Genomic DNA, 19,389 nt, shown 5'->3' on the forward strand with positions numbered 1-19,389 from the left:
AAGAGATGCCCCACAAGGGACCAAACTTTGGAAACTAGACTCCTCAAGGAATGTATCTAGAGTGGTGACATTAGTAACGTTATCATTGTTCAGGGAGGTTGGGTCACCATGTCACTCCGGTTCATGCTGCGCTGTGTGTGACTCGGCGACTCTGATGAGCAGTAACGTTACTGATGTCACCGCTCTTCAGAGGCACCAGGTGTCACGCAGCGCAGCATTTGCTGGAATGACCTGGTGACCCGGCCACCCTGAACAGGGGTAAAGTTACTAATGTCACCGCTCTTCAGAAGCACCATGTCTCATGCAGCGCAGCGTGAACCGGAATGCTTGTAAGCAAAGTCTATGAAGTGACAGAACGATGCTCCACAGACTTTATTCGTTGGAATCCCTGGACTACGTCGGACCAGCTGGAAATCTTATTTTCTTCTGAATACAGTGGTGACCGAGGGTAAGTGTATTGTTTTATTTCTGTGTGTTTTTTTTTTTATTATTCTAATATCCTTTTTTGGACTACGACAGATTTGGTGGATTCTCTGCACTACGGCGGACTTGCATGGGGTGTTTTGTTTTTTTATAAAATGGTAAACGAGGGAATGTTTTGGGGAGTGTTTACTGAAAGAATTTTTTCTTGTGTGTCTGTTTTTTTTTTACCTAATGGATTAATAATAAGGGTATGTGATAGACACCTCTCCATTACTAACCCCAGGGCTTGATGGCAGCTGACATTATGCAGCTGACATCAATCCCATGAACCATTACCCCGATTGCCACTGCACCAGGGCAATTTGGAAGAGCCAAGACGAAGTGCCAGAATTGAAGCATCTAGTGTGATGTGCCACTTCTGAGGCAGCTGCGGGCTACTATTTTTAGGCTGGGAAGGGTCCAATAACCATGGACATTCACAGCCTGATAATACCAGCCCCAGCTGTCTGCTTTGCCTTTGCTGGTTATCAAAAATAGGCTTGAGCCCACATTATCTTTTTAAAATACTATTTATTTGGCTAATAGATGTAAAATCTATCTATCATTTATCTTTGCACATTTTTAACACATAAAAACCATTCCTTTCAGTGACATGTGAAGGGGCCTAATAAGTGACACATCTTTGGATTCAGGTTTTCTCTAGCATGAAGGCCGCAGACATTATGATATCACATCTGATGGTGGAAGGGGCTGGACTGCAACCGACTGCTGAAAATATCCCAGAATATTGGTCTTTTTGGTTTCTCGCCCCTCAATACCTTCTCGGACGCCCCCACCCTCACCGCACCCGCCCTAGATATTACATTGTAAATGTTGAAATAGTTTTTTCCAATCATTACTCCCATAGATCACACTGGTATGTGCTTTGTGGTGCTGCTGTTACTGTATGAGCTCACACATCATTACAATGTCAGTGAAATCATGGAGGGAAGGAAACAAATCACTACAGATTGACAACTAGAGCATGTGGATGTCTGGAGTGACAACTGGCCGTGCAGAACTTTATCAGTTGCCTATAGCAACCAGTAAAAAGCCAGCTAGAACGTACTGCGCATGTGCTAGCCGTACAGCCTCAATCACATGACCAAACCTCGCGATGCTGCCGCGTCACGTGACCCGCGCTGAGAACTCGGTGCTCAGGTGACGTCAGCGCCGGAAGTTCGGTAAGCGTCTGTTTACCGGGGGCTGGTGAGGATTGTGTCATTCCATGGTGTTGCCGTCCGGTGCCGACTTCCGGTCATTGTATGAGAGCCGGGCTCAGGTATCTGCCTGCGGACCCGGCGTCTGGGCTCGGGTCACATCCGGGGCTCCCGTCCATACTCTGTTGGTGCAGTGTTTCTCTGTGTTTTCATGTCTCTGCCTCCTCCATCTTCACAGCTCTGTGTCCTGCTCCATAGACTCGCAGATATCCTCCACCAATGGCTCCTGTGCTGGAAATCTGCTCATCTATGGGAAAAGCTGATAGATACTGGACAACCTGTCCCCCTCGCCTTATAATTGTGTGGCCGCACCAGGTTCTCCATCTGTCATTAGGGTTGGGGGAAATAATAAGACAGGTTTATCTGTCACCATCGCCATTATCTGACCTCAGTCCCTTCCGCCGCCATGTCTAGTAACCATGGCAGCAGAGTGTCCAGCGGGCTACAGAGCAACCTAGTCCTTCTCACAGCGGAGAGTTTGCCACTATTGTACCCGCTCTGCCAATCCGGGGCAGAAATCTGTCCTTATCATGGTTACAACGTATTGGTATGACATCTACCCCCGACACAACAGTGCGGACCCTCTGAGAAGAGTGAGATCTATGCAGAATTGTAGCCCCCAATTGGGAATCAGTATTGTCCCATTCACCCACAGCAAGCAGAGGTCAAGGAGACTGAGAAACCGAAACACTGATCTTATTACAAAGCTACCGCCATTGTTAATTATACAGTGAATAAGTCGGAAAGGGACTATTCCAAACTATAGATAGGTGATGGTTTAGAATTGTTGGGGGGGATTGATTGCTAGGACCACCCCTGCTGATCTGGAGAACAAGACTCTGAAATGTCCTATCAGACTGGATCAGGGGCCAGATGAGTGCAACTCCACTCCATGAATTCTCTACGGGACTGCCAGATGTAGTGGAGTACAGCGTAGGTGCATATGTCCGTCCCCCACTCCAATGATTCTCTATGGGGCCGCCAGATGTACCTGAGTACAGCGTAGGTATACGTTTCCATCCCCCTCTCCATGAATTCTCTACGGGACCGCCAGATGTAGCGGAGTACAGCATAGGTGCATGTGTCCATCCTCCGCTCCATGATTTTTCTACGGTGCCACCAGATGTAGCGGAGTGCAGCGTAGGTGCACATGTCCATCCTCTGCTGCATGATATCTCTACGGGACCGCCAGAGGTAGCGGAGTACAGCGTAGGTGTACATGTCCATCCTCTGCTGCATGATATCTCTACGGGACCGCCAGAGGTAGCGGAGTACAGCGTAGGTGTACATGTCCATCCTCTGCTGCATGATATCTCTACGGGACCGCCAGAGGTAGCGGAGTACAGCGTAGGTGCACATGTCCATCTTCTGATGCATGATAACTCTACGGGACCGCCAGTTGTAGCGGAGTACAGCATAGGTGCATGTGTCCATCCTCCGCTCCATGATTTTTCTACGGGGCCACCAGATGTAGCGGAGTGCAGCGTAGGTGCACATGTCCATCCTCTGCTGCATGATATCTCTACGGGACCGCCAGAGGTAGCGGAGTACAGCGTAGGTGTACATGTCCATCCTCTGCTGCATGATATCTCTACGGGACCGCCAGAGGTAGCGGAGTACAGCGTAGGTGTACATGTCCATCCTCTGCTGCATGATATCTCTACGGGACCGCCAGAGGTAGCGGAGTACAGCGTAGGTGCACATGTCCATCCTCTGCTGCATGATATCTCTACGGGACCGCCAGATGTAGCGGAGTACAGCATAGGTGCATGTGTCTATCCTCCGCTCCATGATTTTTCTACGGGGCCACCAGATGTAGCGGAGTGCAGCGTAGGTGCACATGTCCATCCTCTGCTGCATGATATCTCTACGGGACCGCCAGAGATAGCGGAGTACAGCGTAGGTGTACATGTCCACTCTCCACTCCATGAATTCTCTTTGGGACCATTGGAGGTAGTGGCGTACAACATAGGTGCACATGTTCATTCTTTGCTGCATGATATCTCTACGGGACCGCCAGATGTAGCGGAGTACAGTGTAGGTGCACGTGTCTGACCTCGCTCCATTAATTCTACTTGGGACCGCCAGATGTAGCGGAGTACAGCGTAGGTGCATGTGTCCAGCCTCCACTCCATGAATTCTCTTTGGGTCCATCAGATGTAGCGGAGTACAGCGTAGGTGCACACGTCTGGCCTTTGCTCTAATAATTCTCTACAGGACTGTCGTATGTAATGGAGTACAGAGTAGGTGTGTACGTCTGGCCCCCACTTCATTGATTCTCTACAAGACCATCGGATGTAGCGGAGTGCAGCGTTGGTGCACATGTTTGGCCTTGCTCCATTGATTCTCTATGGGACCACTAGATGTAGCGGAGTACAGCATAGGTGCACATGTCCAGTCCCCACTCCAAGAGGTAGCAGAGTACAGTGTAGGTGCACATGTATGGCCTCGGTCTATTAATGATTCTCTACGAGAAAGCCGTGGGTAGTGGAGTACAGTGTAGATGTACATGTTCGGCCTCTGCTCCATTGATTCTCTATGGGACGACCAGAGGTAGCTCAGTACAGTGTAGGTGCATGTGTTCTGCCCCCACTTCACTGATTCACTACGGGACCTCCAGAGGTAGGGAAGTACAGAGTAGGTGTACATTTCCGGTCTCCTCTCCATTGATTGTTTACTGGACCGTTGGAGGTAGCGTAGTACAGTGTAGGTGCACATGTACGGCCTCGCTCCATTAATTCTCTACGGGACCGCCATAGGTAGCGGAGTACAGTGTAGGTGCACATGTACGGCTTCGCTCCATTAATTCTCTACGGGACCGCCATAGGTAGCGGAGTACAGTGTAGGTGCACATGTACGGCCTCGCTCCATTAATTCTCTACGGGACCGCCATAGGTAGCGGAGTACAGTGTAGGTGCACGTGTACGACTTCGGTCCATTCATTCTCTGTGGAACCGCTGGAAGTAGCGTGGTACAGCGTAGGTGCACATGTCTTGCCTCTGCTTATTTCATATAGGACATTTCGAAGCCCAGTTCTCGGTACCAGTGTGGGACCCAGTGATCGGACGCCCAACCATCGAAAAATGATCACCTATTTACGCATGTGATAAATTCTATAGATGGGAATGACCCCTTAAAACATAAAAATACTTGTAGATTAGTATTTCTATTCACTGTCCTTATGCAGAGATGTTGAAATATTAATGCTGTGATTTAAGAATACCCACCCTGGTAATCAGTAGATACAGAGACAGTTTATGTCCTGGTGGTCATGTGCCATGTGTAGGTCTAGTTCTTTGCTTGTCCTTGTCATTTTTTCCCCAGTTCTGTTTATTCCCTTTTCCACCCTGGTGGTCTCACCTTACCAATATTTTGTTAGCAATGACAATGGCTGATACCCCACAGCTGTTGTGACCTGTTCTCCACAGTGTGATGTCACATTATAATTAGTGTATAGCACCAGAGCCATAAGATAAGGTAGGTGTGGGGGTCCGCTCCTTCCAGGGTCCAGCAGGGTTTGCTGCTTTACTTCTCTGCAGTGGCAGATGGATTTCTAGGTTATGTTCCCATCGGTAGATCTTTTTGATTTCTGTGTATAATTTTTACCTCTGCTCAGATTTCAGATGAATGAGACTCACAGAAAACAAATCTGCTCCGTGTGAATTCATCCTAACAGCGGATGCACACATTGCAGATATCACAGAATCGGCACTGAAATATCCCAGATTTCTATCATTACAAAAGTGAGAAATATGCAGTATAATGACCACATGCAGATGTCATTGTGGATTGTAAAGACGTTCCCTACCTTAGTGTCCATGAGGTCATTGACCTCCATAGTGAACCGCGGGATGCCGCGCAGGTCAGTGGCCTTTTGGATAGTGAGCCATGTTTTTAGCATTAGGCTTTGTGCGCACTAGAAATGTGAAGTTTCTCAAGAAAATTTCTTGAGAAACTTCTGGGAGTGGAAGATTTCCGGACCTCCGGGAAAAATCCACACCAAATCCGCGGTAAATCCGCATGCGGATTAGCCGTGAATTTGCCGCGATTTTCCCTGCCAGGTACCTGCGGAAAAGAATTGACATGCTCATTTTCTCAAGAAATTTTCTTAAGAAAATCTTCTCCAGGAAATTTCTTGAAAAATCCGCAGCGTGTGCACAGCTATTTTTTTTTTTCTCATAGGATTTGCTGGGAAATGTCTGCACAAAGATTGCAGATATTTCTCAAGAAATTTCCGCAGCAAATCTGTAATGTAGTAGTAACGTCACTGCATGTCCGATTCAGAGCGCAGCTGAAAAGCTCCGTTCTGAAACTTTGGTGACTGCAGAATTCGTGCGCTCTGGATGCTGCCTCTCCCTATAGACAGAATGGAGACAGCATGCAGAGCGCATGAAGGAAGTGACATGTTGCTTTTTAGAACGCAGCGATTTGGCAGCATGCAAATCGCTGTTCTAAAATGCAACGTGGGCATGGATAATGCATAATCTTCATAGATTGTGCAGGGGACGCAGGACGCATGCAGTTACACTGCAGTGCAGATCGCAGCGTAACTGCATGCAATACGCACACGTGGGCACAGAGCCTTAATGTCAGTTTACACTAGTTGACTTTAGGCACTAAGTGACTTCAGATCAGCTACTTGTTTGCTAATGATTAATAGCCTTGTTAGCCGACAAAGCTTCAGATGCACAGTGAGCGATCTGTAATAGATTGTTCAGTGCGCATAGGCTACCATTGTACTTGGCAGCACAGGTCCTGTTTATTTAAAGAAGTGTGTTACTGAGTCATGATCTTTTGTGCAAATGGTTATTTTACTCACTGAACATGCATTTTGCTCGTTCATCGGATAAGCGTCAGCCTGTTTAGCATACAAAATTATTGTGAAGCAAGTACTTGTTCATGATCGTTTCATGGACCTTTACATTGCTGTAAATAATATTAGACTACAGAGAAATGGTGGGGATCTCAAGAGTTGACTCCTAAGCCTGTAATGTAGCTATTTTATATTTTCGGACAGACTCTTAGTTTGTCTTCTTTACAATGAGCTGTAAATAATGTAAGATAAAAGTTCTCTTAGCAGATAGAATAAGCAAGTTATTTACAAATGTATTCAGTGTCATGGTGTCTAAGCAACTATACAAATTTCATAACATGAGAATACCCCTTATAATTTAATTATATCTTTTCTGCCTTTAACAGCAATCATGAGCTATGCAGAGAAACCCGAGGAGATCACCAAGGATGAGTGGATGGAAAAGCTGAACAACTTGCACATCCAGAGAGCAGATATGAACCGACTGATCATGAACTACCTGGTAACCGGTCAGTGCTGTGTGTGCGATTAAGGGTCAATAATCCTAATGTCTGTGGTGTATTATATTGCAGCTGCTGATTTCTGAGTACTGGCAGTATTGTGAGTTTTCAGAGCTCTCAGAAAAACATTTTTTTTTATTATGCAAAATTAGCAAGACAAAGAAATTCTATAAATTTGGCAGATACCAGCAACTTTGCCCTTTGTTTAAAGCTACAACCTTTGGGAGGTGGAGAGGTTCTTTAATGTAGACAGCTACTTAGGGGATCTCTAACCTCTGGTGGTCAGCTGTTATCTGACCTTCCGTGTAATATATTGTCCACCAGAATGTGAACCTTTACATGGAGTAGTCTTAAATGGGTTGTCCACTACTTTTACATTGATGGCCTATCCTTAGGATAGGTCATCAATGTCTGATCGGACACCCCGCACCCCTCGCCTATCAGCTGTTCTCGGTCCCGGCGGCGGCAGCTGGAAATGCTCAGTTCCGGAGCTGCCCCATCTTCTGATAGTCGCCGGAGCTGAGCATTTCCTGCTACCGGGACAGAGAACGGCTGATCGGCCGATCAGACATTGATGACCTACCCTAAGGATAGGCCAGCAGTGTAAAAGTAGTGGACAACCCCTTTTAAAAGGTTTCCAAGGGAATCGAAAAAAGTTAACTAAATGAAATATTGTTATAAATAAATTCCTAAATATTTTAATTAGCAAATCACAATTGTTTTGTCTATGGAGGAAATCACTGTAGACAAAAATGTCCGCCAACTTGTTACACTGACAAAACCCTACCCTTTAGGCTACTTTCCCACAATGAACTTTTGGAGAGTTCTTGATGTTGAAGAATTTCTGCACTTGTTATGTAAATGGGTTTTTCACACTGTTTTTTTTTTTTTTTTTTTTTTATTTAATGTGTCATACTTTAAGTAAAGCTGCTTTGTTTTTGGAAGTTTCTGGTATTTGGGTATGACAAAACTTTACTGACATTCTTATGTCATAATATGACATATGACATAATATGACATAATATGTTTCCCCCTCTGAAACGTGCTAAAAATGCATGTGAATTTTTTACCTGCTGATTTTCCACTTCTAAAGTTTATCTGTGGGAAAAGTCTGTGCAGAAAAGTCAGCGTACCCGCAAGAGGAGTTGGCATGTTGTTTGTTTGAAAAATGCACCGCAGGTCAGTTTACACAGCATAAAAATAAAGCACAGTGGCTATGAGATTTCTATTAATTCCATTCTTTATGCTGGAAGTGTAAGATGCTGCATTTCTGGCACAGGAAAATATGCAGTGTTAAAAAGGCACCAAAAACTTATCATAGGAACGTACCCTTAGGCTGCATCCCCACAATCAGGGTGTTATCGCTCAGCGTGTTATCGCTGTGTCCAAAACGCTGCATTGTACAGTACAAGCACAGTGGATGAGATTGATAGAAATCCTATGCCCACTATGCTTGATTTGCCCGCAGCGAAAACTGACATGCGGTGCAGCTTCCCAAGCCGCAGCATGTCAATTTATTGCTGCTGAACCAAAACTGTTCTCCGCAGGGATTACAGAGAGAGACCTCAGTAGCCTAAACCCTGATGTGGGAACTGGCAGCTGCTGTCTCCTGCGGAGAGCATTTGCAGCCCCGCAGGAGAATACATGCTGCGTCCAGGACACAGCATGTCTGGATCGTGGGCACATAGCCTTAGTGTTTTGACAGTGGTCTGTGAACATGTGCAACAAGAAGCTTCTCTGCTGTGACCTGGAGATCACATGTAACATGTATTGTTATTCAGAAAGACAGGATGGAGAGCAGTGTGAGCAGCCTCTTATTACCTTAGCACCCCTGGTTTCTCCAACATTAGGTCATATAGACAGAGTGGACAGCAGTGCATGGACAGTGGCTCAGTGGTTAGCATTGCAGTCTTGCAGCGCTGGGGTCCTGGGTTCAATCTCCACCAAGGACAACATCTGCAGGGAGTTTGTATGTTCTTCCCATGTTTGCGTGGGTTACCTCTGGGTTTTCCGGTTTCCTCCCACACTCCAAAAAACATACTGATAGGGAATTTAGATTGTGAGCCCCAATGGGAGAATGTTGCCGAATGTATATGTGAGCCGCTCCGAGTGTCAGGAGAAGGGTGGCATACAAATTTGACAAATAATGCAGCCTTTTCTTACCTCAACACCCCTGGTTTCTCCAACATTAGGTCATATAGACAGGGTGGACAGCAGTGTGAGCAGCCTCTTCTTACCTCAGTACTCCTGGTTTCTCCAACATTAGGTCATCTAGACAGCAGTGTGAGCATAAAGGCCACCGGGAACACTCCTGTCCTACTGGTCTACAGCACATCTTGGTCCCCAGTGGCTTTTAAAGCATCTTTTTCTCCGAAACTCTGCTATGTTTCAGAATCAGACATACCTGGCTGATATCATACAGCTAGTACCTCATCCGTGCTGCTCCATACACGAGATGCGTGCATCAGCTGTCAGGTTCTCTTGAAACCTATCTATGGGTCCATGGTCAGGACAGATTCAAGATGGATACTTTATTGTTCACACAGATTTTGAAGGCTTCAGCCCGTCAGCGTCCATTGATTGGCTGCAGCCATCACGTAACATAGTTTATGCTGGGAGACTGGTGGGAGACACAGAAGCCAGTGCAGAGGAGCGCTGCCGCTTCTGGAGGCAAGTACAAGTTTTTTAACTTTGTTCCTCACCCCGGGCCCATGCACAGTGTTATAAAGTAGAGGAAACCTACCCAGGGGTCCCTTATTACCTTTTGTACATCACATAAGATGTTTGGGACCAATGTGGATCCTCACATAGACAGTAAAGCACAGAGATGCTGGATTATCAGACTCTTCAGATTATCCGCCAGGTCACATCCCTCACCAGTACGTCATTTTCAGATGATCCAGAACTGATTTTTTGTTTGTTGCCAGATTAGCAGTTATACCTGTTTGGCTGGATTAGCAGTGACTAAAGCCAGACATACAGGTTAATGTTCCCTGATCTGACTGGTGTTTCTGATGGCATGTCATTAAAGGGCCATGCACTGCAAGATGTCAGCGATGATCAAAATGAGCTGCTTCATTGAATAGTGTGCAGATTGTGGCATATATATAATTTAGGAACATTAATACACGTTAATATTTTTTTTTCTTTTTGATCAATTGTTATTAATGAACCATAGGCCATAAATGTATAGAATCTATATAAAGAATTTTATTTTTTTCACACCAAAAACGTAATATTTCTTTTCTAAGTGAGAAAGGTCTGCTTCTCCTAATGACTCTCTGAATCGGTCAGTGCAGTCATGTATTGCTTAGTCTCCAGTACATGTGAATGATTATTATTTAATACTGAATTTCTCCAGGTCACTGCAGGGAAAATGAGTGGTAATCCGTATTACATATCAGCCATCAAAACCTTCTTCCTTCAGTATAAGCATAATTTTTATTTGATATTTAAAGGAACAAATTCTAGTAAAAAAATGACACCAACAAAAAGCAATCCAGAAAAAGGCGTCCGTGAGAAAAATAGATTGCTCACAAAAAATCAAACTGTCCAAAGTGCAGTAAAGTGCGACGGAGTACCGAAACATACGTAGGTGTTGGTGCGACGGAGTTACATAGTTACATAGTTACTTAGGTTGAAAAAAGACCTAGGTTCATCTAGTTCAACCTTCCTCCACCAGTTCTACATTTAGTCACTAAGTCATTTATAACCAACAATGTTTTGTGCACTGAGGAAATCATCCAGCCCTTTTTTAAAAGCTGTTATAGTATCTGCCATTACTACCTCTTGTGGTAGGGCATTCCACAGTCTGACCGCTCTAACTGTAAAGAACCCTTTCCAATTTAGCTGCTGGAATCGCTTTTCTTCCACTCGCAGTGAGTGCCCCCTGGTCCTTAGTATTGTTTTCGGAAGAAATAAGTCATGTGCCAGTCCTTTATATTGACCACACATGTATTTATACATATAAATGAGATCTCCTCTGAGACGTCTTTTCTTTGTCGCTCCATTGGGAGACCCAGACAATTGGGTGTATAGCTTCTGCCTCCGGAGGCCACACAAAGTATTACACTTTAAAAAGTGTAACCCCTCCCCTCTGCCTATACACCCTCCCGTGCCTCACGGGCTCCTCAGTCTGTTTTATGCTTTGTGTTGAAGGAGGCACACATTCACTCAAGCTCCCATTTTAGTCAGCAGCAGCTGCTGATGGTATCGGATGGAAGAAAAGTGGGCCCCCACAGGGCCCCCGGCATGCTCCCTTCTCACCCCACTAAGTCGGCGGTGCTGCTAAGGTTGAGGTACCCATTGCGGGTACAAAGGCTGGAGCCACATGCCGTTTTCCTTCCCTATCCCTTAGAGGCTCTGGGAGAAGTGGGATCCTAACCGGTCATCCATTCACTGGGACCGGGCTCCATCCGCAGCCCCTGTGGGAATCTGACGGACAGGAGACTTGGTATCATCAGGGACAGGGCCCTGCATCTAAAGGTACTCTGTGTCCCCTTGGGGACGGTGCATGGAGCGTTTTTGTCACAGACGCTGCAGCGGCTGCTGTATTTTTATGACGACCGGGACTACCGCGCCGACCGCACCTGTTTGCCGGCCGCGGTATTAAATTTAGTCCCCGGCTTCATGCGGCCTAGTACCATAACTCCCGCCCCCGGGCCTGCCAGTCAGGGGTAAGGGCGGGACGGTCGACCTGTCGTCGACAGTGAGGGCTGGAGCATACTTTAGGTGTCCTCCTCCCCCCTCACTGATCACTGTGGGGCACCAGATTCCCGCACTTTATTAGTCGCCGCCCACGGCTCCCTCCTTCCCTGAGAGCTCCGTCAGCCATTTTTACACACAGTCTGCCGGTGGAGGACTTCTGGCTGCAGCTCTGGGAGACCCAAGGCAGGGAATCTGGTGGACACACACCGCTTTGGGCGGTCGGTAAGCCACACCGGTCACCCGGTGCTGGTCCCCCTAGGGTGCCGAAGTGTGTGTGTGTATATATATATATATATATTTTTTGTATACATTCTCTCTGTTCGGCCGCATTGTTTTGCTCTTGGCTATATACCCTCAGTGATCACTCTCCTAGCAGACAACAGTATGTCGTTCACAAGGAGCAAGGGTGCCAAGACACAGGGTTATTTTGCAACCTGTACCTCTTGTGCGGCTAGGCTACCTGCAGGTTTCACCTACCCAGTTTCTAGACTGGCGGCTAGATCCGTAGTATCAGTGGCAGACGGTTCATCGCTCAAGGATGCCACTGACAGGCAGATAGAGCTCCTAATGAAATCCATCTATGAAGCCACAGGCGCGTCTTTTGCCCCGGCCTTTGCAGCCGTGTGGGCACTCCAAGCTATCTCAGCCTGTCTGTCTGAGATTAATGCGGTCACACGTACCTCTGCTCCGCAAGTTGCGTCTTTGACTTCTCAGGCGTCGGTATTTTCATCCTACGCCATGAATGCCGTCCTGGACTCTGCTAGCCGTACAGCGGTAGCATCCACCAATTCGGTGGCAGTCCGCAGGGCCATGTGGTTACGCGAATGGAAGGCAGACTCTGCTTCCAAGAAGTTCTTAACCGGTTTGCCATTTTCTGGCGACCGATTGTTTGGCGAGCGATTGGATGAAATTATTAAGCAATCCAAGGGAAAGGACTCGTCCTTACCCCAGTCCAAACCAAACAGACCTCAGCAACGGAAAATTCAAGCGAGGTTTCGGTCCTTTCGGCCCTCAGCCAGGTCCCAATCCTCCTCGTCCAACAGGCCACAGAAGGACCAGAGGAAATCTTATGCATGGAGGTCTAAGTCACGTCCTCCAAAGACCGCCGGAGGCACCGTCTCCAAGGCGGCCTCCTCATGACTTTCGGCCTCCCCAAACCGCATCCTCGGTCGGTGGCAGGCTCTCCCGCTTTTGCGACGCCTGGTGGCCACATGTCCAAGACCGATGGGTGAGAGACATTCTGGCTCACGGTTACAGAATAGAGTTCAGCTCTCGTCCTCCGACTCGTTTCTTCAGAACCTCTCCGTCCCCCGAGCGAGCCGATGCACTTTTTCAGGCGGTGAACACTCTGAAGACAGCAGGAGTTGTGATCCCCGTTCCCCTTCAGGAACGTGGTCGCGGTTTTTACTCCAACTTGTTCGTGGTGCCAAAAAAGGACGGATCATTCCGTCCCGTTTTGGACCTCAAACTGCTCAACAGACACGTGAGAACCAGACGGTTTCGCATGGAATCTCTCCGCTCTATCATCGCTTCGATGTCCCAAGGAGACTTCCTGGCATCAATCGACATCAGGGATGCTTATCTCCATGTGCCGATCGCACCAGAGCATCAACGCTTCCTGCGTTTCGCCATCGGGGAAGAACACCTTCAGTTTGTGGCACTGCCTTTCGGCCTGGCGACAGCCCCACGGGTCTTCACCAAGGTCATGGCATCCGTTGTGGCGGTCCTACACTCTCAGGGCCACTCGGTGATCCCTTACTTAGACGATCTCCTAGTCAAGGCACCCTCCCGGGTGGCATGTCAACATAGCCTGACCGTTGCTCTGGAGACTCTCCAGAGGTTCGGGTGGATCATCAATTTCCCAAAGTCAAAATTGACTCCGACCCAATCACTGACTTACCTCGGGATGGAGTTTCATACTCTCTCAGCGATAGTCAAGCTACCGCTGGACAAACAGCGTTCGCTACAGACAGGGGTGCACTCTCTTCTGCGGGCCCAGTCACACCCCTTGAGGCGCCTCATGCACTTCCTGGGGAAGATGGTGGCAGCAATGGAGGCAGTCCCCTTTGCGCAGTTTCATCTGCGTCCACTCCAATGGGACATTCTCCGCAAATGGGACAGGAGGTCGACGTCCCTAGACAGGAACGTCTCTCTTTCTCTGGCAGCCAAAACCTCTCTTCAGTGGTGGCTTCTTCCCACTTCTCTGTCGAAGGGAAAATCCTTCCTGCCCCCATCCTGGGCTGTGGTCACGACGGACGCGAGTCTGTCAGGGTGGGGAGCGGTTTTTCTCCACCACAGGGCTCAGGGAACCTGGACTCCGACAGAGTCCTCCCTTCAGATCAATGTTCTGGAGATAAGGGAAGTGTATCTGGCCCTAAAGGCGTTCCATCGGTGGCTGGCGGGCAGGCAGATCCGCATACAGTCGGACAACGCCACGGCGGTCGCGTACATCAACCACCAGGGCGGCACGCGCAGCCATCAAGCCTTCCAAGAAGTTCGGCGGATTCTGCTGTGGGCGGAGGCCACAGCCTCCACCATCTCCGCAGTTCACATCCCGGGCGTAGAAAACTGGGAAGCAGACTTTCTCAGTCGCCAGGGCATGGACGCAGGGGAATGGTCTCTTCACTCGGACGTGTTTCAAGAGATCTGTTGCCGCTGGGGAACGCCGGACGTCGATCTCATGGCGTCTCGGCACAACAACAAAGTTCCGGCATTCATGGCACGGTCTCAGGATCACAGAGCCCTGGCTGCGGACGCATTAGTTCAGGATTGGTCGCAGTTTCGACTGCCTTATGTATTTCCTCCTCTGGCAATGCTGCCCAGAGTGTTACGCAAGATCAGGTCCGACTGCCGCCGCGCCATCCTCGTCGCTCCAGACTGGCCGAGGAGGTCATGGTACCCGGATCTGTGGCACCTCACGGTGGGTCAACCGTGGGCACTCCCAGACCGACCAGACTTGCTGTCTCAAGGGCCATTTTTCCATCTGAATTCTGCGGCCCTCAACCTGACTGTGTGGCCATTGAGTCCTGGCTCCTAGCGTCCTCAGGGTTATCTCAAGATGTCATTGCCACTATGAGACAGGGCAGGAAACCAACGTCCGCCAAGATCTATCACAGGACTTGGAGGATCTTCTTATCCTGGTGCTCTGATAAGGGTTTTACCCCCTGGCCGTTTCCCTTACCCACTTTTCTTTCCTTCCTTCAATCCGGGATGGACAAGGGTTTGTCTCTTGGCTCTCTCAAGGGACAAGTATCGGCGCTTTCAGTGTTTTTTCAAAAGCGTCTAGCCAGGCTTCCGCAGGTCCGCACGTTCCTGCAGGGAGTTTGCCACATAGTCCCACCTTACAAGCGGCCGCTGGAACCCTGGGATCTTAACAGGGTGCTAACGGCTCTTCAGAAACCACCTTTCGAGCCGCTGCGGGATGTCTCTCTTTCACGTCTTTCGCAGAAGGTGGCCTTTCTAGTGGCAGTTACATCGCTCCGTAGAGTGTCGGAGCTTGCAGCGCTGTCATGCAAAGCCCCCTTCCTGGTTTTTCACCAGGATAAGGTGGTTCTGCGTCCGGTCCCGGAATTTCTCCCTAAGGTGGTATCCCCTTTTCATCTCAATCAGGATATCTCCTTACCTTCATTTTGCCCTCATCCAGTTCACCAATGTGAAAAGGATTTGCACTTGTTAGATCTAGTGAGAGCACTCCGGATCTACGTGTCTCGCACGGCGCCACTGCGCCGTTCTGATGCGCTCTTTGTCCTTGTCGCTGGCCAGCATAAGGGGTCGCAGGCTTCCAAGTCAACCTTGGCTCGGTGGATCAAGGAACCGATTTTTGAAGCCTACCGTTCTTCTGGGCTTCCGATTCCTTCAGGGCTGAAAGCCCATTCTACCAGAGCCGTAGGTGCGTCCTGGGCATTGCGGCACCGGGCTACGGCTCAGCAGGTGTGTCAGGCGGCTACCTGGTCTAGTCTGCACACTTTCACGAAACACTATCAGGTGCATACCTATGCTTCGGCAGATGCCAGTCTAGGTAGGCGAGTCCTTCAGGCGGCGGTTGCCCACCTGTAAGAGGGGGCCGTTGTCGGCTCTTTTTATCGGGGTATTCTTTTACCCACCCAGGGACTGCTTTTGGACGTCCCAATTGTCTGGGTCTCCCAATGGAGCGACAAAGAAGAAGGGAATTTTGTTTACTTACCGTAAATTCCTTTTCTTCTAGCTCCTATTGGGAGACCCAGCACCCGCCCCTGTTCCCTTCGGGCTGTTTGTTCTTTTGTGTACACACGTTGTTCATGTTGAATTGTTCCTTTGGTTCATGGTTTCAGTTCTCCGAACATCGTTCGGATTGAATTTACCTTAGAACATTTATAAGTTTCCTCCTTCCTGCTTTTGCACCAAAACTGAGGAGCCCGTGAGGCACGGGAGGGTGTATAGGCAGAGGGGAGGGGTTACACTTTTTAAAGTGTAATACTTTGTGTGGCCTCCGGAGGCAGAAGCTATACACCCAATTGTCTGGGTCTCCCAATAGGAGCTAGAAGAAAAGGAATTTACGGTAAGTAAACAAAATTCCCTTCTTTTCTAAGCTAAACATATCTAACTTTTTCAATCTGCCATCATATGGGAGGCCTTCCATTCCTTGTAATAGTCTAGTTGCCCGCCTTTGAACTGACTCTAACTTCTGAATGTCCTTTTTAAAATGTGGAGCCCAAAACTGGATCCCGTATTCCAGATGTGGCCTTACAAGTGATTTATAGAGGGGTAACAATACGTTGGGATCACGGGATCTAATCTCTCTTTTTATACACCCTAAAATCTTGTTTGCTTTAGCAGCTGCTGCTTGACATTGAGTGCTGCTGCTCAGCTTATTTGTAATGAGAATACCCAAGTCCTTCTCCTGTTCTGTAGTCCCGAGTTTATTTCCATTTAATGTATACGCAGCTATAGGATTACTCCGTCCTAGGTGCATTACTTTACATTTATCAACATTAAATCTCATTTGCCAAGTATCTGCCCATTCTGACATCTTATCCAGATCTTTTTGTAATATTGTACTATCCAGGTCAGTTTTTAATATCCTACATAGTTTGGTGTCATCGGCAAAGACTGACACTGTACTATCAATCCCATCCACAAGGTCATTAATAAAGAGAGTAAAAAGAATTGGTCCTAGCACAGATCCCTGCGGCACCCCACTGCTGACTATAGCCCATTTAGAGAATGTACCATTTATGACTACTCTTTGTTTCCTATCTTTTAGCCATTCCTTACCCAGTTGCATATTGTGTCCCCTAGTCCTTGCTTCTGGAGCTTTAGTATAAGGCTATCATGTGGTACAGTATCAAATGCCTTTGCAAAGTCCAAATAAATCACATCAGCTGCATTACCAATACCGAAACGTACGTAGGTGTTGGTGCGATGGAGTGCCGAAACGTACGTAGGTGTTGGTGCGATGGAGTGCCGAAACGTACGTAGGTGTTGGTGCTACGGAGTGCCGAAACGTACGTAGGGGTTGGTCCGACGGAGTGCCGAAACGTACGTAGGGGTTGGTCCGACGGAGTGCCGCAACGTACGTAGGGTTTGGTTCGACGGAGTGCCGAAACGTACGTAGGGGTTGGTCCGACGGAGTGCCGAAACGTACGTAGGGGTTGGCGCGACGGCGTGCCAAAACGTACGTAGGGGTTGGCGCGACGGCGTGCCGAAAGGTACGTAGGGGGTTGGCGCGACGGCGTGCCGAAAGGTACGTAGGGGGTTGGCGCGACGGCGTGCCGAAAGGTACGTAGGGGGTTGGCGCGACGGCGTGCCGAAAGGTACGTAGGGGGTTGGCGCGACGGCGTGCCGAAAGGTACGTAGGGGGTTGGCGCGACGGCGTGCCGAAACGTACGTAGGGGGTTGGCGCGACGGCGTGCCGAAAGGTACGTAGGGGGTTGGCGCGACGGCGTGCCGAAACGTACGTAGGGGGTTGGCGCGACGGCGTGCCGAAACGTACGTAGGGGGTTGGCGCGACGGCGTGCCGAAACGTACGTAGGGGGTTGGCGCGATATTTGCTATATTACTGATTGACCAGTGCAATAGATATATAAAAATACATCTTTGGAGTGATATTTTTACATTAGTGGATTTGTGCAATAACATTAATTATGGGTATTAGTTTTGTATTATTTGAAATTATTTATTATATTGCATATTGTTAAAGGGGTGGTTCACCCATTTTTTTTAATTTTCTTTAGGAGTTCTACTTACCTTTCTAGGCGTTTTCTCCATTGTCTTCTGTTTCCAGTTCTGGCACTAAGCGGCGCTATCCTGCACGCTCAGTGCCGGTCACATGACCTCCTGGAGCTGTGGCCGCCAGCATCCTCTGACGTCCCGGCATTTCCGGGCTCTCAAACAAGACGGGTACGTCAGAGGAGGCTGGCACCACTCAGATTGAGTGACAGGGCTGTGGGCGGTAACTACCGCATGTCACAGCCCAGCATCGAGGGGAGGAGCCGGAGGACGTCAGTGTGGAGCCGGCGTCCTGCAGATGGTGAGGCACGGGGCGCCAGTGTGCAGTACAGGGGGGGGGGTTCTTCAGCTGAATCCCCCCCTGCACGTAAGTATGTGATCACACTGTCCACCCGCCCGCTCTGCTGCGATGTCAGGAGAGCGGCCGGTGTCGGGCAGTGTGATCATCTGCTCCTCCCAGCAGCAAGACACTGACAGGCATGTCACCGCTGTGCTCTGCCACCTGTCCTGCTGCATGGGACCAACTGTCTGCACTCTGTCACCTGCACCACAAGTCACAGAGTGGAGACAGTTGGTGACATGTAGCATCCGGTCACCTGCACAACAATTCCCAGAGTGGAGACAGTGACATGCTCTGCTCTGACACATAGTGTGCTATATGTCACTAACTGTCTCCACTCTGGGACTTGTTGTGCAGGTGAGAGTGTATACAGTTGGTACTATGCAGCAGAAATCACAGAGTGGGGCAGTTAGTGACATGTATCATCCGGTCACCTGCACAACAAGTCCCAGAGTGGAGACAGTGGCATGTAGCATCCGGTCACCTGCACAACAAGTCCCTGAGTGGAGACAGTGACATGCTCTGCTCTGACACATAGTGTGCTGCATGTCACTATCTGTCTCCACTCTGGGACTTGTTGTGCAGGTGACCGGATGATACATGTCAATAACTGCCCCACTCTGAGACTTGTTCAGGTGAGAGTGTATACAGTTGGAACAATGCAGCAGAAGTCACAGAGTGGAGCAAGTTAGTGACATCTCTCATCCGGTCACCTGCACAACAAGTCCCAGAGTGGATACAGTGACATGCAGCACACTATGTGTCAGAGCAGAGCATGTCACCAACTTGCTCTGCTCTGTCATCTGCGGTGCTGCATGTCACGTTTTTGCCGCGATTTGGTGCGTTTTTTGCTGCGTTTTTGCTCACTGCGTTTTTAATCAGTGCACAATGCCATTAAAGATTGTTGATGAAAAAAAAAAAGGTCTGATGTCATTTCCTTATTCAAAATGTTCATTGTATGCAGGAGAGCAGACAGCAGCTGCAGAACTACAAGGCTCAGCATCCTCCATTCAATTAGTGTATGCAGGAGAGCAGACAGCAGCTGCAGAACTACTTGGCTCAGCATCCTCCATTCACTAGTGTATGCAGGAGAGCAGACAGCAGCTGCAGAACTACAAGGCTCAGCATCCTCCATTCACT

General features: G+C 48.6%; 1 protein-coding gene across 2 annotated transcripts in view; it reads left to right on the plus strand.

Moving 5' to 3' along the window:
- The first annotated feature begins 1,562 nt into the window (after window positions 1–1,562).
- The window catches only part of GID8 (GID complex subunit 8 homolog), a 30,526-nt gene continuing 12,699 nt past the window's right edge, over window positions 1,563–19,389 (plus strand). Inside the window, exons 1-2 of one of the 2 annotated variants that reach the window (XM_075350421.1) lie at window positions 1,563–1,646; window positions 6,882–7,004. In XM_075350421.1, coding sequence (XP_075206536.1) covers window positions 6,887–7,004 — 118 coding nt within the window. In that variant the 5' untranslated portion in view covers window positions 1,563–1,646; window positions 6,882–6,886. The other variant, XM_075350419.1, reaches the window with a different exon arrangement.

This window comes from Anomaloglossus baeobatrachus, chromosome 5 (assembly GCF_048569485.1).
Source record: "Anomaloglossus baeobatrachus isolate aAnoBae1 chromosome 5, aAnoBae1.hap1, whole genome shotgun sequence".
NCBI classification, from domain to species: domain Eukaryota; kingdom Metazoa; phylum Chordata; class Amphibia; order Anura; family Aromobatidae; genus Anomaloglossus; species Anomaloglossus baeobatrachus.